Source organism: Diaporthe amygdali, assembly GCF_026229845.1.
Source record: "Diaporthe amygdali strain CAA958 chromosome Unknown NODE_2_length_3802984_cov_64_841326, whole genome shotgun sequence".
NCBI classification, from domain to species: domain Eukaryota; kingdom Fungi; phylum Ascomycota; class Sordariomycetes; order Diaporthales; family Diaporthaceae; genus Diaporthe; species Diaporthe amygdali.
This window is the reverse complement of record NW_026517022.1, coordinates 1817046-1835283: the sequence shown is the minus strand read 5'-3', so window position 1 is coordinate 1835283 and position 18238 is coordinate 1817046. Positions and strand designations below refer to the sequence as shown.

Genomic DNA, 18238 nt, shown 5'->3' with positions numbered 1-18238 from the left:
TACGTGTAGGATATTAGTAGGTTGACAGACTCTGACTTTGAAGGCCCAAGTCACAGAGTGCCGCTTTCGTATTAAAAAGAGGAGCACAATTGCCATTCACATTGGTGTGCCCATTCAATTCAAATGATGATCAAGCTTGGATTCAGACTCTCGCCTCTTCATCTCGTGCTAGCAGGCATTAAGACCAGTTTGGATAATCAATATCCCCAGCTGCCTCAATCAGAAGTATTTCTATCAGACGCGTCCAACTACTCAATCCTGCTGAGCGCCTCGATACAATGCCTGCTACTCAAGACATGTCCAAATGCCCAATCTTGCTGGTCACCTCGTTCCAAAAAAAAAAAACCCTTCAAGGCAAATTCGGACGTTTGATCCCGCCAGTGCACTTCTGTCTGGCGTTCTGACCTCAAGGTGCTTCCAGATGCTCGATCTTCCTGTCCATCTCCAGCCACTTGCCGTGGTCAACCGTGGGGACAGAGTGTCGCTCGCCGGTCTCGCATATCTTCATTGCGCGGTTGAGATCCTCTGGCTTGAATCTTCCTGTTCCATCACCAAAATTGACTTGTCGCTCCTGAGTTCCTGGCTTGACAAAGACGTAGGCTTCGGTTGATTTCTCAATGGTCTCGTAGTGGTCCACCTTGTTCTAGAAAAAGTTAGTTAAGATCACATGGTAAATTGAAAGGCCTCGTGCTTACCACGATGGAGAATATATCATAATTCTCACCAGAAGAAGCCGCCAAATGGACTCCGTACAACTGATGAACAAGTCAGTATGAAGATGAAATGGCTTTTAAGATTGACAGACCTTCTGTTGGACTTGATGCTCCGCCTCTTCCTCCTCGTTTCGGGTGGGCAGACGGCCTGTAGCCTTGAAGTTGTTCTCGACTTGATTGTATCTTCTCATGTAGTAGTGCCAGATGTTGACCGCAGACTCAGGCATGAAGAATGTGTTCAAGTTTCGTGGGTGCAGAGGTTTGTTTGGGCGGAAGTATGGGCCATTGAAGCGGAAAAACTTGCAGTAGGGACTTGGTGCCCGGACGTCGGGGTCAAATCTCCAATTGACCGGTCGAAGGTCACCGCTGTAGTAGTTTTGTTCCAGCAAAGGGACAGGTTTGCCATCAACGTAAGGACGGAACGCCTTCTCTTCCGGATTGGGAGCACCCTGAGGCTAGAAGAAAGTCAATATACGGGAGCTAGCGGTATGACTATTTGAGATCGGTGTTCTTACATGATAGGGAAGACTGCCTGGACCAGGAGGTCGAATCTTCGCAGGACAGGCCATGGCCGCAGACCACACGATGCCCAAGGTCATGTCTCGCTGGATAGGCAAGCTGCTCTCAAGGGAGCGACTGGCAGTGTCGCTAAGGACAGAGCCTGTGATGCGAAGGTGCTCCACCCAGAGGAGGATTCTCTTTCCGAACTCGTCGGCATAGTCGGCGGCGCGGCGCAACTTCTTCATCAGGTTGTCAAGGTGGGGGTCAAAACCTACGTATCGGACTGGGTTTCTTGCGCAAGTGTCGAAAACCTCGACGCAAAAGTCGCACATTGCCTGCTCCTGTCCATTGAGCTGCTCCAGCAATCGGGCGACCCTCTTGATGCGTGGATCCTGAGATCCTCCCTGTCGAAGGACATGGGCGACGTACTTGTTTCCAGCCATTCTCACGCGGATTTCCTTGAGATAGCTCTGGCCAGCCTCCTTGCTGGCGTCCACGGTGACATTGTCAGCGAGATAGACGTACTTGTGGTTCTCGACGTCCATCTTGGCTGAGTGGTGCCGTTTGAGGGCGGAAAACTGTGGTGGATTGTGGACTGTGGATTGTGGACTGTGGTTTGTTGACTGTGGTTTGTGATTTGTAGGTAGAGTTTTGTGGGTAGTAGAAAGTGAAGAAGGGTGGTGACAGGTGAATGTGGTGGGGTGTTTGTTGTGGGTGTGGATGTAGCTGGTATGTGAATGGCAAGTGTGGGCAAGTTTGGACTGGACAATGGATGAGGGCGTGTTGAACAATATGCTCACGCTCATCTGATCTTTCAATTGGCCATCGGGGGAAATATTCTGATTGGCCGGACCATCGTGGCCGATTCTTGCTTTGTTTAACTTGCCTTCTACCGTTTTAATATTTAAACCTATCTTTTCATCTCCCTCGAAACTTTCTAACCAACAACACAGAACCTTTCCAACCACCTTCCCAGCTCTACTTGGAGCTGCTTACCACCAACCATCCATTTCAATTTCAATCTCAACCACAGTCCCAATCCCAATCCCAATCCCAACCTCAATTTCGACGACACTCACCCACTCAATTTGGTCAACGATACGTTCGCCATGTTTTCTGAGGCGAAAGAGATCCTTGGCGGACAAGCCAAAGTCCAAGCCGTTCTTGACAAGCAGCACAAGGTCAAAGATGGCAGACTGGGTAACAAGGACTCCACGACCGCGGCCGGTGTTGTCAAGACTCGGGTCCCGCGCTACGACTGGGTGAAGAAGAAGAGCGTGAACGCTTACATCATCTACCGCGGTCAGTAACCTTGTCCCAACAGCTCTTCACTTCACTAACATTTGATCAGTCGTGATGTCGCTCATTTTCGCAAGCATTCCTCAGGCGCAGCGAAGTGCTTACATTCGAGCCATGTGGGAGAAAGAGCACCACAAGACAGCATGGAGCTTGATCGCGAAAGTGTGGACTCACATTCGCGACTTCAGTGGAGGTTTCACAAACCTGGTGCAGTACGCAGCTGCTGCCATGCGAGAGACTCGCGTGGTCACACCTGATCGCTGGCTCAATACCTATCACATGGTCCTGGTCAGAGACCAGGACGGCATTGTCACGCTGCGTCAGCACCATGTGCCTTCAATTCCAGCGGCTCGTCAGCTCACTGATGTTGAACTTCTGTTCGGAGTGCTCAGGCGCGGTCTTCCTGTCAATAATCCTGTGCAGCTCCTGGACAGCTTGGTAAAGAGTCAGAATCACTACATGGCCGTGTCGACTTTCCCTGGAGGAGTCGCGGTGCCTGGCAGAGCCAACCAGAACTTCGTCGGTACAACTGACTATGACCCTATCACGACTTTCACATTCCTGAGTCAACTTGCGCCCGCGGACAGCTTCCTTGCGGCAGGAGTCAACATCATTGATGCTGAACGCCCCGATGTTTTCGATGCTGATTTACTCACCAATCCCGGCACCGGCACCATCACAGAGGACGGCTTTGAATTTGACGACAGCACAGCGCACCTTGCTCTCCTCGGCAACGGCGCCCTCGACATGAGTTCCATGATGGACGCCCCGCAGAATTTCGAGATTGGAATCCCTCCTCAGTGGGATGACTTCAGTGGTCAAATTACCCAAGATGATCATACTGGTCAGTTGTCAGAGCCTTTACAAGACGACACACCTGTCTATCCTATCAACAGCTACTTTGATGATGGATTCCCTACCTGGGAGCTCCAGTGAGGCCCGGGCACTTCTCGAAGATTGGTCGGGGATCGAAAGTGGAAGATGGAGGAGGTCGCCTTCATCCGACCATACCGGGCCTCGGCAATGGCACATCTGAACAGTGGTCGTTCAGAGTGGCAAACAGTCACCAGGACGTGGAACATTCGAATGCCATTCACACAATCGGGCAACCTACTTGAAGCAAAACAGAAAAACACAGAAAAAAATGACATCGACATGATCATGAACCAGTGGAGGAGCTGGACAGTGGTCGTTTGAGGTGGCAGACTGCACCCCCCAAGGACGTGGCACATTTGGATGCCATACACTCAACTGGACAACGATCTGGAAAATCAACAACAGCACAGAATAAAAAAAAGAGATATTGGCTTTCTCAAGATGAAGTGGGGGATCTGGACAGTGGTCGGTCAGGGTGGCAAAATGTCGCCAGAACGTGGAACATTCGGACCTCGTGGATTGATTGAAGGCTCTTCTCTACACAAAAAAATGGAATGGAATCATGGAATTGAAACCTCGTAGTTAGGTACATAGCACTGGAGTCACAGCTGGAACACCAGATCACAGTTCACAGCATGAACCAAAAGGAATTCAATTGACTCACAGTTTTGAAATGAGCGCTTCCGCCTTGCCTGTGTGGCGCCGCCACCCTTCTCTTGGCCTCCCTCTTCAATCTCGCCCCTCGTGAGCAGTCCCTGTAAGAGCCAAGCTACAAAGTCCAGCGCATGAGAAGTCACATCTACGGGGACAAAGGATGGAGTGTAGTCGAGCGGCGGCCGCCAAGAAAGACCCGCCGTCATGCATGCACGTCGATCTTGGGGCCGAGAATTAGCCTTTGGGGGCCCCCAAAACAGAGCCGCAAACTGCGGGAGGCGTGGGACCGGTGCAACGCTAGCCCACCAGCCGGATCGACATCCCCCACAAACCTAAAATCCTTGTGTTCCTGGACGAGGGGCCACGCTCGTCCTTGCACACACATGTTCACATAACTGCAGGCCGTTGCCACGGATACCAGAGCTACTAAAGTGTGCGAAAGCTGCTGCTCAGACAAACGTCTTGGGCCACAGCTTTCGCACTTTGCAAAAACACCAGCCCCTCGATTTAAATTGGATGCCTGAGGCTGACCCTCAGTCTGCCCCTCAATCAGTGAGTTCACTGAGCCGATGTGCGGGGTGGCCCTGCCCTGCCGCCCCTGGATACTGTCTGTCAGCTGCAACCCAGGGGCCTGAATATTTGACAGCCCAGATCCAGCCAATGAGGACATCAGACGAGGGAGTTTGACATGGCGATCTTCTACGCCCACACCCTGCACCTCTCCGAAACTGCATCTCTCAATTACAGTAATGCAGACAGCAATGGCAGGACAGTAGCTTCGGTGAGTGAACTTCGAATCATTCAATCCATAAGCAGCCCCCCTCCCCTCCCGGCGATGCCACAGCACATCTTGGCACCATGCCAGCTGGGCCGGTTCAACAAAGACGAACGAGGACGCCCAGGAGTGCCGGCTTTGTCACGCCGGCTCGTCCTGGCAAGCTGGCCCAAGGGGACCTATATCACTGCGGTGGTAGAAGGGGGAAAGGAAGTGCCCATGGACCAGGTCAGGGGGCCAGCAGAGACCTGACCGTAGCTGTCATCCCGTGACCGACGGACGACGCGGGTTGGAGAGCAAGCCTGCATGCAAGGACCCTTTGAGCATTAGCTGCCGTACTTCGGTTCCCGCTTTGCCCTCGCCCCCTTGTTAGCGGGCGCCACTGTGGCAGCTAGCTTCTTGCGTCCGGAATGAGTCCCGCGTGCCTTCGACGCCTCACACGTCGCCCTCATTACTGGAATTTTCAGGGGGATGCCCGAGTGGGACCCGGTCTGCAGGAGCTGAAGGCATGGCTGAGCTACTGCTGCGACGGACTTCAGGGTGCGTTCCGGAGGGTTGGACATTAAGACCTGACTGATCATGAATTTGCGTGCAATGTTATGTGATGGCTCAGTCATTCAATCTAATTTCTCTCCTAATCACCTATGAGCACGGCCCTCCGCCGATGGTAATATGTCCAACAGGGGACGCGAGATCTCGGTAGAAGGTGAGCAGCTTCCTGTCTCGCCTGTCTCGCCTGTGCGCAGATCCCAACTTCCGGATTGAAGAAAGCCTCCCTGCCCTGTACTTCAGCTCCCCTTTCCCACACTTTATTCCTCCTGGTACGAGATCTTGCGCATCTCGCCCAGCCGGTGCCGTGCAGATGACAGAGCATTCTCGAGCTGTAGGATTTCGACCTGTGAAGACAGACGTGTCAGTAAGTCCATGCTTGACATATCACTAAAACCAAAAGGACTGGGCGAAGGCTTACCTGCTGCTCCATCTCCCGCACCTTGAACTCGTGCGCTCCCAGCTGAGCGTAGTCAACCTGCTCCTCCTCGCCTTGGCGGTCCTTGATCATGGCCTGCACCTGTCGCACTAGGCTGCGGCACGCCGCGCCGACAGCCTTGCTTGCCTGCTCCAAGCTCTCCTGGGACTTGCTCATGAATCCAGCCTTGACACGGGATGCAGCCACCAGCTGGGCTGTTGAAGCTGCCACGTCGTTGGACGCCACAATCAGCTGTTCTGGGCTGTTACGGCCGGAGAGCACACCGTCCGCCGTCTCGATCAACCGGTTGGTGGAGGTTGCTACAGCCTTGGCAGCCGAGATGAGACCCTCCGTCCATCGGTTGTTCTTCTTGTAGAATGCCGTGCGCGAGGAGGAACCGCGGCCGGCCTGCACGATCTCGTCCTGGGTTGCGGTCGCTGCCTTGATCAAGCGCGTAATGGCGTCTGTGATCGCCAGAGCAGCATCCAGGATGGAGTCGTGCACCTTGAGCTCATAGGACGAGTAGCCGTCACGAGGCTTGTTCTTGAGCTTCGCCAGCCGGGCAGCGGCCGCAGCGATCGCGTCGGCAGCCTTGCTCAGTTCTGACTCGACCAGATCCCCGAGGTCACCCTTATTCGCAAGCTTGCCGAAACCAGGCGCGAAAGTCTCAACCAGCTTGTTCAGCTTCTGAAGGTTCATCTGAACGTCATTGTTGCTGTTGATGACGACGTCGGTTTTCTGGATAGGGTCCATGCCTTCCAATCGGAAGCTTTGTAGGCCCCGGAAGAATTTGACTGTCGTCAATGCAGACTGCCGTGCCCCATTTATTAACGACTCGCCCTTTTTCTCGTCTGTAGCAAGGCGGGTGAGACCCTTTGTGTTGTTGCACACATCTGCGATCGAGCTGGCATACACGTTGATCGCCTTGATCAGATCGGCATAGGCAGCATTAGGACCATCGGCTATGAAGTTGTTGAACGCAGTCGCGAACTCCATGGCGCTCGAGGACGCCTTCTCGATCTGAGAAAGCACAAAGGACGGGGATGCGTTCTGATTACCAGCCTGCATGGTAGAATCAAGCTCATACGTGGCGTCGTCGACACGAGCGACGCCAGACTGGAGGACCGAGTCGATGATCTCATTGATCTTGTCCAGGTTGGCCATGATGAGAGCATCCAACTGTCCGTCAAGGACCTGGTCTGTGTCGCCTTGGTTCTGCTTGAGCTCGTTGAGTTCAACCAGGGCCTGGTCCATACCGGCCTTGTAGACCTCAAGCTCCTCCTCTTTGTCGCGCAAGAGCTGCTCTAAATCGGAGCTACCATTTCTGGCCTGTGACTGTGCATCCTCTAGAGCGCGGTTCTTGAGGCGCAGCGCCTCTTCGAGGTCTGCCATCTCCCGGTTGTACTTGGCCAGCATCGTCGAGAGCTCGTTGCCCTTGCTCCGCTCCAGGTTGTCCGCACGGTCATGTGCCATACGCAGTTCTCGCTTCAACTTCTCAAGCTCATCCTTGTTGGACCCCGTAAGTCGGTCTTTCTCGTGTAGTGCCCGGTCCCTTTCGCGAATCATGTCTGCCAACTCCAGGTTCTTGGTCTTGATCTCACGCTCAAGCTTCTCACGTCGGTCAATGGCTTCTTGAGCCGATGACGCCTTCAACTGTACAGACTTGAATTTCTGAAGCAGATCAAGATGTTCATGCCGCAGCTGCGAATACAGCTTCGCCAGCGCCTCATACTTTGTGCGCCACGTGTTCACCTGCTCTTGCAGAGCGCGAATCTGGTCGTCTTTGCTCGTCATCTGCTGTCCGTAGTTGTTCTGCAACTGCTGTAATTCTCCTTCGAGTGCCTTCACTCGCTGGTCGTACTGCTGCAGCATCAGCTGGTCCTGTTCATACTGAGCTCTTGCTCTCAGATTTTCTTGTTCTAGCTCTGCAAGGCGTCCCTGCGTAAACGACTGTGCCTGTTGAGCCATCAGAGCTTCTTGCTGCATGCGCTGTTGCTCAGCTAGTCGTCGCTGCTGTTCCTCGAAATCAAGCTGTGCCTGAAGCGCGGCCTGCTGTTGAGCCTGCTGCTGAGCTAGCTGCTGCGCCTCAAGAACTCGCTGTTGCTCCTCGTATTCTCGGTTTTGACGCTCCAATTCGTTCTTCCAGAACTCAGAAATCTCATCCGGTTCTTCGTTCTTGGGCTGTCGCGGAGGTGTTGGTGCCCGCTCTATCTCCTGCTTCGGTCTTGCAGGCAGCTTTGGCGCATTCTCGTCCTCAGCAAGCAGGTTCGGTGGGTCCTGAGGCAACTTGGGAATCGTAATCAAGCTAGTGAGATAACGAAGGTTTGAGCATTCATAGTAGAATTTGACCAAGCGGTAGTGCTGGGCATCGTAACGGCCACGAAGTGGCTCCAACGCTTCGACGTCACCGGTCATCGAATGCATGGCTCTCAGCATGCTAGTGATAAACTTGTAAATACCATAGCTCTCTGCGACCAGAGGTACCAGGGCTGATATCCTGCACTCGTTGCTACCGACATTGCGGAAATGGGAAAAGATCAGCTTCTGGAACTGGTCTATCTTGTCTTGCAGGGTCGAGAGGTCTGTGATGGTCTCGTAGCCTTCATTTGGGTCGTTGGTAGACTTCAAGCTGAGGTATTCCTCGTACTCGAAAGTTCCGTTGAACTCGGGATGTTGCTGGTGGAACGAGAGCTTTGCGAGCAGGAAGTAGACGTATTCCTTAATCAGCGCGCCGTATCCACGCATGCCCTCTCCGGCCATTCCCCTATTAAGGCTTTCAATCCATCCTCGGTTCGCCAAAGCTTCTCTGATTACGTTGGGGTGGCCTTCTTGGATAACCTTGTGGACCATAATCAGGGCTTTGAAGGTTTGGACCTCATCGGCGAGAATGGGCTGTCTGCACAAGTATGTTAGCGATCCTTCCCGGACACGCGAGGCGGTTTTGAATCGCAGGCGCCATTAGTTTTGTCATCTGCTCTTTCCGTGCGACGCATGTTCCACTTGGAGAATCCACGTCCTCGTGAGGTTGTCCCGTGATGTTTCCAGCCAGCGCATCAAGCTCTGATGTAGACGGTGGACCACTAGAGCTTTGTCTACTATATGCGCACTTCGCATGACGCGCGTTCGTTGTAGTCGTATATCCGTGCTCCCTTTTGTAAGAGGTACCATGTAGAACCGCCGGTAGTATGTCTCGCACTGCCGGCGGTGGAAGATAGTAACGCTTGGGGGTAGACGCACACTTTCAAGCCGGCCCAGAAGGACTGGCCGGACTTGTGGTCCCATGTGTATACGATGCAGCTGCGCACATGCTTTCGTTTGGGTGCTGTCTCGTCCGGGTTCGTCGCCTTCTTGATGTTGATGGCGAGCTCCGTCTCCGACCTGCGCCTGGTCAGTCCCACGTGCAATAGAGTGGCTCCCAGGGTCCTGGAATCGAGTAAACTTGCTTCGTGTGGTCTAAGCTGCGTATAGCAGCCATCGAAATCGTATCGTGAGAGTCTTGAGGATAGTTGTCGAAGTTGTGGCCGGTGTGGTGGTGTGGTGGTGAGTTCCGTCAAGCAGCCGGCCCGGAAGCTGTGAGTCGCCTCGTCTCGAATAGGGGCAAACGGCAGGTGTAGGTCGCCCGAGAGGGTAGAGATTGGGAAAGAGATGTAAAAGAGGAATCGAAACTCGTTGCCTGCGACACAGAAGAAGCTATGAGGTGTCGCCAAGCATAATGGAGGCGATGAGACGTCGTCAGCTTGGTAGCTTATTCCAGGGTTGGAGTGTAATGCTCCCTCTAACGTTGGGCTCTAACCGCACTGCCCGCTCCCGCCTGCCGATGCACTACAAGCTCTCTGCCCGCGACTTCCCCACACGCTCCTGCAAGTCCGGGCTTGGGGGGCACGTAATTTCCAACGTCCGCACGGGGGCCCAGTGACAGTTAGCCCGCGGTTGACCGGCCCCCTGAATGGTGAGATTACACGGCATCACAGAAGTGAGCCGAGATGAACATGGCAACGAGCAATGAACATCTCAGTGTCGTGGATCGAAAATAGCTATTACTTAGAGGATATGAGGTCATAGGCTGGGTCGGCGAAAGTATATCCACTGTGATTCAGAAATACTTGAAATGAGGTGCAGCAAAGCAATAGACTGACCAGCCATGTCTAACCTGCACCTTATAGCTACCGGTACCTGAATATCGGGATACGTACCGTAGGACACTGACTGTAGGATAACCTTCCATCCACTACTCGTATAACCTCTGCAGTAGTTGCCGCCGTCGCATAAGTTGACTGTAGGATAACCTTCCACCCACCCACCCACTGGCCCAACCTCTACAGTGGTTGCTGTCGCATAAATTGGTTGTAGAGCCATCCTCTATACAGTCATGCATTATCCTCACGAGTATCTCATTGAACGTGCGAGGTATTGCTCAACCCAAGATGTACGCCCAAGCCGTCTCCACAGGGTGTAGAGAGGTTAAACTGTAACTCAGAGACGAGACGGCGAATGTCACACATTAGAGGGCTGCTCCCAGGTCACACATCTCATATGATAGCCACGTATTGATGATGTCTGGAGCACAAAGACATCCATGGTAGCTATTCCAATCCGGACCTAACTCTCGTGCTGCCAATGACCAGATACATTCTTGGTACCAACGCCGATCCTGTAAAACTGCACCTCAAGCACCTCATGGCCGCTACTGATAATCAGCCGTAGATCCCGTCTCCCAACGCCGAAGAAGGACAGAAAAACTAAATCTCATGTTCCTGTGCCTAGACACCCATGGTGAAATCGTGCTCGATGCCTGGCGTCACACTCGCGATGAACTGTAGGTAGGCAGTGTCAGTATGTATGGCCACCACCTGCAGGGCTGCTTTTGACGCAGCAGCACATACCTTGAGGAAAACAACCAAGTACTGGTCAACCCGGATGGCCACCTCGTCATCTGTGTCGTGCCCGACCTCCTCCCACTCATCTCCGCTGCCCTTGCTCTCTGCAGCATCAGACGCGGCGCCGCTCACGTCGAGCTTGTTAATCTCGTCGACGAGGCCCTCCATGCCTTTGTCCACGGAGCCCGAGGCCGTGCCGGCCTTCAACTTTTCGCGCCGGATCTTGAGTGCCGCGTCCGCACGGTCCAGCAACGTCTTCATGACTGAGGCGTGCTTGCAGGGGTGCACCGAGGCCATTTTGATATTGTTGGCAAAGAAGGGGAAGTCCTCGAGTGTAACTGTCTTGTCCTTGTAGTCGCCCACGATGTCCTCCATCATCAGGTGTGGTGGGAGCGGTTGGCTGTTGGGCAGGTAGCCGGACATGTAGAGCCGTGGTGTGCGGTAGTAGGGTGAGTACATGATGTAGAGGGTGTATGTTCGGCGGCCACTGTTAAAAGATATCAGTCAGCCAGAGTGTCATGGAGATATGTCAGCGCAGTCGCAGCTCAGTGCCACAAACGTACCTGTTCAGGCCGTCGCCCTCCACATCCCGGATGATCGCCTCATCGTCATCCTCGTCCTCCATGTCTGGAATGTCATCGTCATCTTCCACGACCTGCCCGTCGCCGACATTGCCTGCATCGTCCACTGTCCTGATCTCTCTGACCTTCAGGGGCTGGCTACTCGACAGGCCGCCCGTCCTCAGCCAGCCGTCCTCATCGCCGCCCTTCTGGCCCCGGAAGTCGTCGCCATCGTTTACGAGCGCCTCCTCGTGCCCAGCGTCGCCTGCGAAGTCCGCATCCAGCCTCCTGTGGCAGGGCACGTTGCGGGTCACCAAAAACTGCTTCCCAGCGGGCAGGTAGCTTACGCGCTTCGAGGATGGATCTGCGTCAGCCCATGACCAGGTTGGAAACTTGAAGACGAGGTAGTCGCCGGCCGCGAGGAACTCTTCTGGCGTTATCTGACCGGTCTTGCGGAAGGTCGAGGTGTTGCTGACGGGCGTGTAGGTGTCCCGTAGCTTATTGACGATGGAGTAGAGTGGGTTGCCGATATTCATGGTGGGGATTTGCGCGATCAGCGCGGGGGTTTCGTCTGATGGTTTCAACTTTGCTCAAGAATATGAGGATATGAAGAGGAGCTGTGTGGTGCAGGAGTAAGTGTCCTACTTTAGATACGCCGCTAAAGAGGTATGGTGGTTATTCTAGGTAGAGGTGATGAAGGGGCTTATGATCGTAGGTTGCAGGTCATCTAAAGCCCAGGCTGCCTAGAGGCTTGATAAGAGAAAGAGGTCCGATGATGCAACTGTCCGGGGGACAAAAAGGTGAGATCACATGGGACGAGGGGCAGCTGCACCCCTCTAAAGCATGGATGTCTTGTCTCAGCAGGGCTGCAGGGCTGGCTGCCTCGCTCAGGTGGGGTAAGCTTGACTTCCTGTGGTGGATACCTGAGGTGGCTTCCGGCGAGCCTTGATGGGACTCTATGTTTGAAATGGCGGCCTTTTGTGCTTGCATGAGTAGCTTGGTATTGCCAAAGAGCCAAATCAGGCAAGGGAAACACGTAACACATAAGCATACGAATCCGGATATGTTGCTCTCGATTTGGAAAGGTGTCTCAAAGACACCAGGTTGACCGACAGGTCCTTTCTATAGTCTATCTAGGCATGATTTGAGTCGGTACCTCCGTCTCAGAGTTTCGTTTAATGGCTACTCTTTTACATTTCTCCGGTCTCGGTCTCGCAACATCATGGCTAGACTTTCGTCTTTGATGGTTCCGATATTTGATTTTATGTACATCTCTGCAGTTCTATCAGGGAACGAGGCCCTGAGTGACTTTCGATTATCATCTAGCCAGGCTGGTGCTACGCAGCCATATTCCTAACTGTCATGGCCACGCTCAGGCAGTCCTTCTCTACTCCCCTTCTCCCTCCTCTTCACTACTGACTTCTTCGCCCCTCTCGATGGCCTCTTGTCTTCTCCTTGCCGCGCGTTCCCTCTTCTTATCCAATAGCTTCTGTAATCGCTTCCCGGAGTTGAACACCCCGTTCGTACCCGCGCCGCACTGCGCACAGCTCGGGTCTCGACGGTACCGATTCAACGCACAAGGCTCGCAGAAGTAGTGACCGCATCGCGTGATGATGGGCGACTTGTAAGGGCCGCGGCATATGAGGCACACAAATGGAATGTTCTCCAGCAGGGCCTCCTCTGCATCGTCCTCATCCTCCGCCGTCCTGTTCTGCCGGTCCGCGCTGGCCACTACCGTCCCGCCAAGGTGCTTCTTGCCCTTTGTGACGTCTTCCCACTCCCGGTCCAGGGCCCATGACTGTTTGTAGTCCTCTCTGCTGTGGAGGAACTTGCAGTTGTCGCCGAAACCGCAGAAGCCGGTCTGCTTGTAGTCTTTGCACACGTCAGGGGCGTAGTCCATGACTGTGATTGTGCGGATATTCGTTGGGGCTTTGATCGGGCCAACAGTCTTCTTGGGCGCATTGGGGTTCTTCTGAATGAAGGAGCTCTGGTTCGCCAATCCCTTGTAGGTGCCATCCGGCGCCTGCGTCTCAGCCATGACGCGTGTTGAGCCTAGGAGGTTCTTCGCTGACAGCGCATCTTTTGCATCTTCGTCATACCAGTTGCTTTGTTTTGTGGCATCGTTGGAGTTGCTGATGGGCACGCTGCGGTCGGCGCTGAAGACAGAGGCGGACACGTCCTTGTCCGCGGCTGGGTTGTCTTTCGAAGAAGCCGTGACTATGCCTGTGTTCTTCTTCCTGCGCTTGACCTTCCTGCCTTGGTCATCTTCTGCAGAGGAGTAGTCGGAGTCGTCGCTGTCGCTGTTTGCGGGTGGTGGCGTTGCGGGCCTCTTTCTGAAGTTTGCCTTGGCCTTTGCGCCTCGCTTCTTGAAGACGGCGACAGGCGCCGCAGGTGTCTCGGACGGTGTGGTCTTGTTCTCTTCCATGATCTCCAGCTCCTGGTACCTACGAGGATGTTGCAGTGTCAGGGTGGAATGTCGTCGAGAAAGTCTGGTGACGGAAAGATGGATGCATTTCAAATCCGATGCCACGGCGGCTGATAAACCGCTACCAGAGCAAGACGTCAGGGGCCTGGGCAACCAACGGGCCAAGCCGACCGTAGTGCAGATCTGACTAATGCTCCACACAGAATTGCATAGAGTCCCCTGGTCATCCTAGCAGAAGGCCGTACTAAATAGGTGCACTTGCATTAGATTGCCTCTACAATTTTGGAGTATCGGTATAACAAACTATGGTTTGCGGAATGAATTAAAAGAGAGGGAAATGCACGAAAGCAAATGAAGAAGGATTGGCAAGAGGGCATATCTGTCCAACGTTGGTCAGAGGTCGAGGTAAGGCCACCGGACATATCTACGAACATTCCCGCGTCTCGTACGGGTTGTACTATTTTGAATAAATTTCGCAACCAGACACTAATAGCAGAAAGTGAGTACGTCCATGACATGTGCAGCTCCTGACCGCTCGCACGCTTTTGCTAATCAATCAGTCTGCTGGCTTTTGCCTGAGCTTAACACAATCCACTTTCGATCAACGTGCTGTCGTAGTCATCGCTTGTGTAATATGCTTTAGAAGACATCGCCATGGCCGAAAACGGACTTGAAAGCTAGAAATCGGGTGACAATACTACAGTGATTCATAGCAATGTTTCGGGGCAGTGAAAAGTATTGGCCGCAACCCGAAGAGCAGGAATCCGCACTAACCCCAGTATCGGGGACGCATCCACGAAAATTGAGTAGCTTCAATAATGCTAGTTGAAATACTTCTCGCGATATCCCTCGACCTAGGCCTCTAATTCTATTTCCGACCTGGATTGACTCCATCCGTAAATTAACTCACATCCACACCAGATGCCAATGACTTGCCGGCTTCCCCTGTAAAAAAGCTAGATGCTGTCCTTTGGATCTTCGAATAAGAACATCTGGCCACCTTTCGTGGCAGCCAGTCATGAGAACTTAAAGCTCACTCATCACCCCGGGCAGCTGGTCCTGATTTGATTTATTAATCGCATCCCCACCAGCTTACTATGCCCAGTCCAAGAGCAGCCATAGCATTTTAGTATCAGACCGCAGGCTTTAGCTTCACTGGTCAAGAGCCTGACTTTGGCACTATTATTTGGTCAGCCCAGAATGTCCTTTACGAGAAGGCTCAAGCCTTTTTGATCTGAAACGTACCATTTGAAAATAGACCCCCCTCTTTCTAAGGAGCTCTGAGTGACTTCCCTTTTCAAGTAGTCGACCACCGTCACCCATGACGAAAATAACGTCTGCATTTTGGACGGTGGCCAGCCGGTGCGCAATCGCAATCATGGTTCTGCCCTTGGCCGCACGTTCAAAAGCCGCCTGAACGAGCCTCTCGCTCTCGGAATCAAGAGAGCTAGTGGCCTCATCAAGTAGGAGGATTCGGGGGTTGCGAATCAGCGCGCGGGCAATGCAAATGCGCTGTCTCTGTCCGCCGGAGAGAGAAACACCGCGGGAGCCAATGTCGGTATTGTAGCCGTCGGGGAGGGACGCCACGAAGTTGTGAATTGAGGCATCACGACATGCGGCGTGAAGTTGATCCTCCGTGATAGTGTCGGGATCAAGACCAAGTAGAATGTTGTCTCGGATTGTGCCTGTAGATGTCAGTAATTGCGTGAAGCCTGTGACAGTGAGAGTGCTAACCTTGGATGAGGTTCGGCTCTTGTGACACTAAGGACAGGTGCTTGCGGTAGGTGTAAATGTCGATATCTGAAATATCCTTCCCATTGCACAAGACCTGGCCCTTTTCAGGCTCATAGAACCTCTCCAACAAAGATATTATGCTAGTCTTACCGCAGCCTGAGGCGCCAACTAGAGCTGCAAATTGTCCTTTCTCGATAGTCATGGTCAGTCCCTTAAGAACTGGTGTCTCTTGGGTCAGATACCTCAGGCGAACGTGACGAAGCTCGATTCTGATGCCGCCCTCTGTGTTAGGGATGTCATCCTCTCCGTGTTGCTTCGTCAACCGGGATTCTCTGGCATCGAGGATGCGGTTTGACGCAGCGGTTGCCTGGGCAGCATTTGGACCGAAACTCAGACTTTGGCCGAATCCTTCGGCAGCATTCATCATTGCCATTAAGCATACGAAAAACGCCATAACTCCAATCTCTTCCCGCACAAGTAGTCGGCCACCGTAATAGAAAATGAGCGCCTGGCTAGCCAAAGTCGCACTGTCAGAGAAACCGAGGATAATGCTGACCCAGCGAGCCTTCTTGTACGCGGCAACGACATGGCCGTGGCAAAGCTGCTCAAAGCGAGTCGAGATTGAGTCCTCAAGAGCCAAAGATGCGACAGTGCGGAACGCACCGAGAGCTTCAGAGGCGAAGTGGGAGCTCTCGGCAAAGACCTCGTCGTTCAGCTTCTCAAACAAAAGCTCATACCGGAAGCGAATGTAGCCTGAGAAGATGCACACTGGCATCACGGCACAGAGGGAGACAAGTGCGAGCTTCCAGCTATAAACCAGAGCCATCACAATGCCGCCTATAACGTTGCCAACGGCGACACAGACTTGGGCGATGTTGGTACCCATCATCTCTTCAAGCTTCAGCGGGTCATCCCTGACCCGCGAGACGAGTGTGCCATGAGAGTTGCCATTCTCGTCGAAGTACGCCGCTCGCTGAAATATGAATGACTCGAAATACTGCGTCTGATACTTTGCCCGGATTAAAGATGCCACGCGGCCTGACGAGACAAAAGTCAAGAAGTAGGCGATACCCGCCGAAGCCGCAAAGACTGTCCACATACCAGCCAGGAAGTCCACCTTATCCATGAGACGAGAATGGTCTTCTTGGTACTTGAAGAGGTCGATGGATTTGGAAAACATCCAGGCATATAATGGCTGCGCTGCACCAGCCGCGGCGGAAGTAATGAGGGAGAATCCTATGACACCCCAATAAGTCTTGGACTCATAGAAGAACTGGCCAAAGCTTCCAAAGAAGCCGCGGTCTTTTCCATTCTCAGTTGCCACGCTCTCACCGAGATTTTCGCCACACTCTGATTCTGCTCGAGTCTTTTCGTGGACCAGGAGGTCAACATCATCTGTGGCGGAACCTTTCTCCAGATCTTCTTGCGCAGAGTCTCCGAGAGAAAGAGCTTGGGCATTGACCAGCCCAGAATAGACACCGCCGTTAATGGACATGAGGCTCTCATGGGTACCCGACTCGGCAATCTTGCCTCTATTGAGAACCACAATGCGATCTGCGTTTTTGATGGTTGAAAGTCGGTGGGCAATGGTGATCGTCGTTCGGCCCGAAGCTGCTCTATCGAGGGCGGCCTGTACGATTCGCTCGCCACGGACGTCAATCGCACTGGTAGCTTCGTCGAGGATGAGAATGGACGGCCTCTTGATGATGGATCGCGCAATGGCAATGCGTTGGCGTTGACCGCCTGAGAGCCTGGCACCTCCATCACCGACATTGGTATCGTATCCCTGGAACAAGTTGTCAGCCACGGTCAAGCTCGGTAGTTCTCTAGACATACCAGAGGAAGCTTGTCGATGAACTCATCAGCAAATGCTTCTTGGCAGGCTTCCTTGACGAGTTGCCTCTTCCGCTCCTCAAACTCTCCCTCCCACGGAGAGCCGATCAAGCCTCGGGCGACGTTTTCGTAGATTGTATCATTAAACAAGAAAGGCTCCTGTTGAACAAGTCCAATCTGTGATCGCCACCATTTGACATCGATGTCGTCCAATGAATGACCGCAGGTTGTGACAGCGCCTTGTAGTTTGACTGGGACTACGATCTCTGGTGATTCAATCCTGCTCAGCTCAACGTGGTCGTCATCGCCGTTTTGACCCTTTTTCCCTTTCTTATCCTTGTCCTGCTGTGTCGCTTTGGCGATTGCATGTGGCTGTTTCAGGGTGTACCAACGCTCAATTAGGCCAACAATGGCGGTGATTTTGCCAGCCTCGATGCGCAAGTCCAACTGATCGAGGATCTTGATGTCAGGTCGACTCGGATAGGCAAAAGTCACGTTGTCAAAGCAAATGTCTTTTGTAGCAGAAACTTCAGGACCCTTCAGCCAGCCTCTTTCAGGAAGAGGAGTGTCTATGACGGAGAAGAACTCGCAGGCTGCCAGGGTGGCTTTTGCAACAGCCTGCATAGGAGCTGAGATACGATTTAAGGAAAAGAAAATGGTAGTTAGAGAGAGAAGTACACTACAACCACGTGAGCTTCCAAACAGTCTCGGAGGGAATGAGTCTTCTTACACGATAATAACTCCGATATCATCCAATCTGTTCTTTGTAAAGATCAGAGTGCCATACCAGAATGTAAGAGCGACAGTACCAAAGACACCGAAGAACTGCGGAGCGGAGGTCAGTATGTCGAGATTTGCGTTCTGTGCTTACCACTTACAGTCAAGGCAAATTGAAGTGATGTGAGCGGGCTGATAGCTTGGGCTTGCTTTTTAGCCTCCTTAATAAAGCCACCATACTTCTCAACAATCTGCTGTTGCGCACCGCAGGCCATGATCATTCGAATGCTTGCAAAGGCCTCGCTGG

At 53.1% G+C, this 18238-nt stretch overlaps 6 protein-coding genes across 6 annotated transcripts; 1 reads left to right on the top strand and 5 right to left on the bottom strand.

Moving 5' to 3' along the window:
* Positions 1-406: 406 nt before the first annotated feature.
* Positions 407-1759, bottom strand: J7T55_011893 (mating type; the record flags this gene model as incomplete). The annotated part of the gene is made up of 4 exons (XM_053136724.1): positions 407-643; positions 696-755; positions 806-1168; positions 1229-1759. The coding sequence occupies 4 exons, from the start codon at positions 1757-1759 to the stop codon at positions 407-409; spliced, it is 1191 nt and encodes a 396-aa protein (XP_052999698.1).
* A 564-nt stretch (positions 1760-2323) lies between these two features.
* On the top strand, positions 2324-3449 carry J7T55_011892 (mating type; the record flags this gene model as incomplete). The annotated part of the gene is made up of 2 exons (XM_053136723.1): positions 2324-2516; positions 2566-3449. The coding sequence occupies 2 exons, from the start codon at positions 2324-2326 to the stop codon at positions 3447-3449; spliced, it is 1077 nt and encodes a 358-aa protein (XP_052999697.1).
* A 2178-nt stretch (positions 3450-5627) lies between these two features.
* J7T55_011891 (uncharacterized protein) lies at positions 5628-10010 on the bottom strand (the record flags this gene model as incomplete). Its single annotated transcript, XM_053136722.1, has 4 exons — positions 5628-5714; positions 5789-8681; positions 9023-9475; positions 9979-10010. 4 exons carry the CDS (start codon positions 10008-10010, stop codon positions 5628-5630), a joined length of 3465 nt encoding a protein of 1154 aa, XP_052999696.1.
* A 535-nt stretch (positions 10011-10545) lies between these two features.
* J7T55_011890 (utophagy-like protein 3) lies at positions 10546-11758 on the bottom strand (the record flags this gene model as incomplete). The annotated part of the gene is made up of 3 exons (XM_053136721.1): positions 10546-10599; positions 10669-11149; positions 11226-11758. The coding sequence occupies 3 exons, from the start codon at positions 11756-11758 to the stop codon at positions 10546-10548; spliced, it is 1068 nt and encodes a 355-aa protein (XP_052999695.1).
* Positions 11759-12609: 851 nt separating this feature from the next.
* On the bottom strand, positions 12610-13647 carry J7T55_011889 (pre-mrna splicing factor cwc24; the record flags this gene model as incomplete). Its single annotated transcript, XM_053136720.1, has 1 exon — positions 12610-13647. The coding sequence occupies one exon, from the start codon at positions 13645-13647 to the stop codon at positions 12610-12612; it is 1038 nt and encodes a 345-aa protein (XP_052999694.1).
* Positions 13648-14799: 1152 nt separating this feature from the next.
* J7T55_011888 (uncharacterized protein) lies at positions 14800-18212 on the bottom strand (the record flags this gene model as incomplete). The annotated part of the gene is made up of 6 exons (XM_053136719.1): positions 14800-14826; positions 14893-15332; positions 15382-17167; positions 17218-17764; positions 17945-18039; positions 18093-18212. 6 exons carry the CDS (start codon positions 18210-18212, stop codon positions 14800-14802), a joined length of 3015 nt encoding a protein of 1004 aa, XP_052999693.1.
* Positions 18213-18238: the final 26 nt, after the last annotated feature.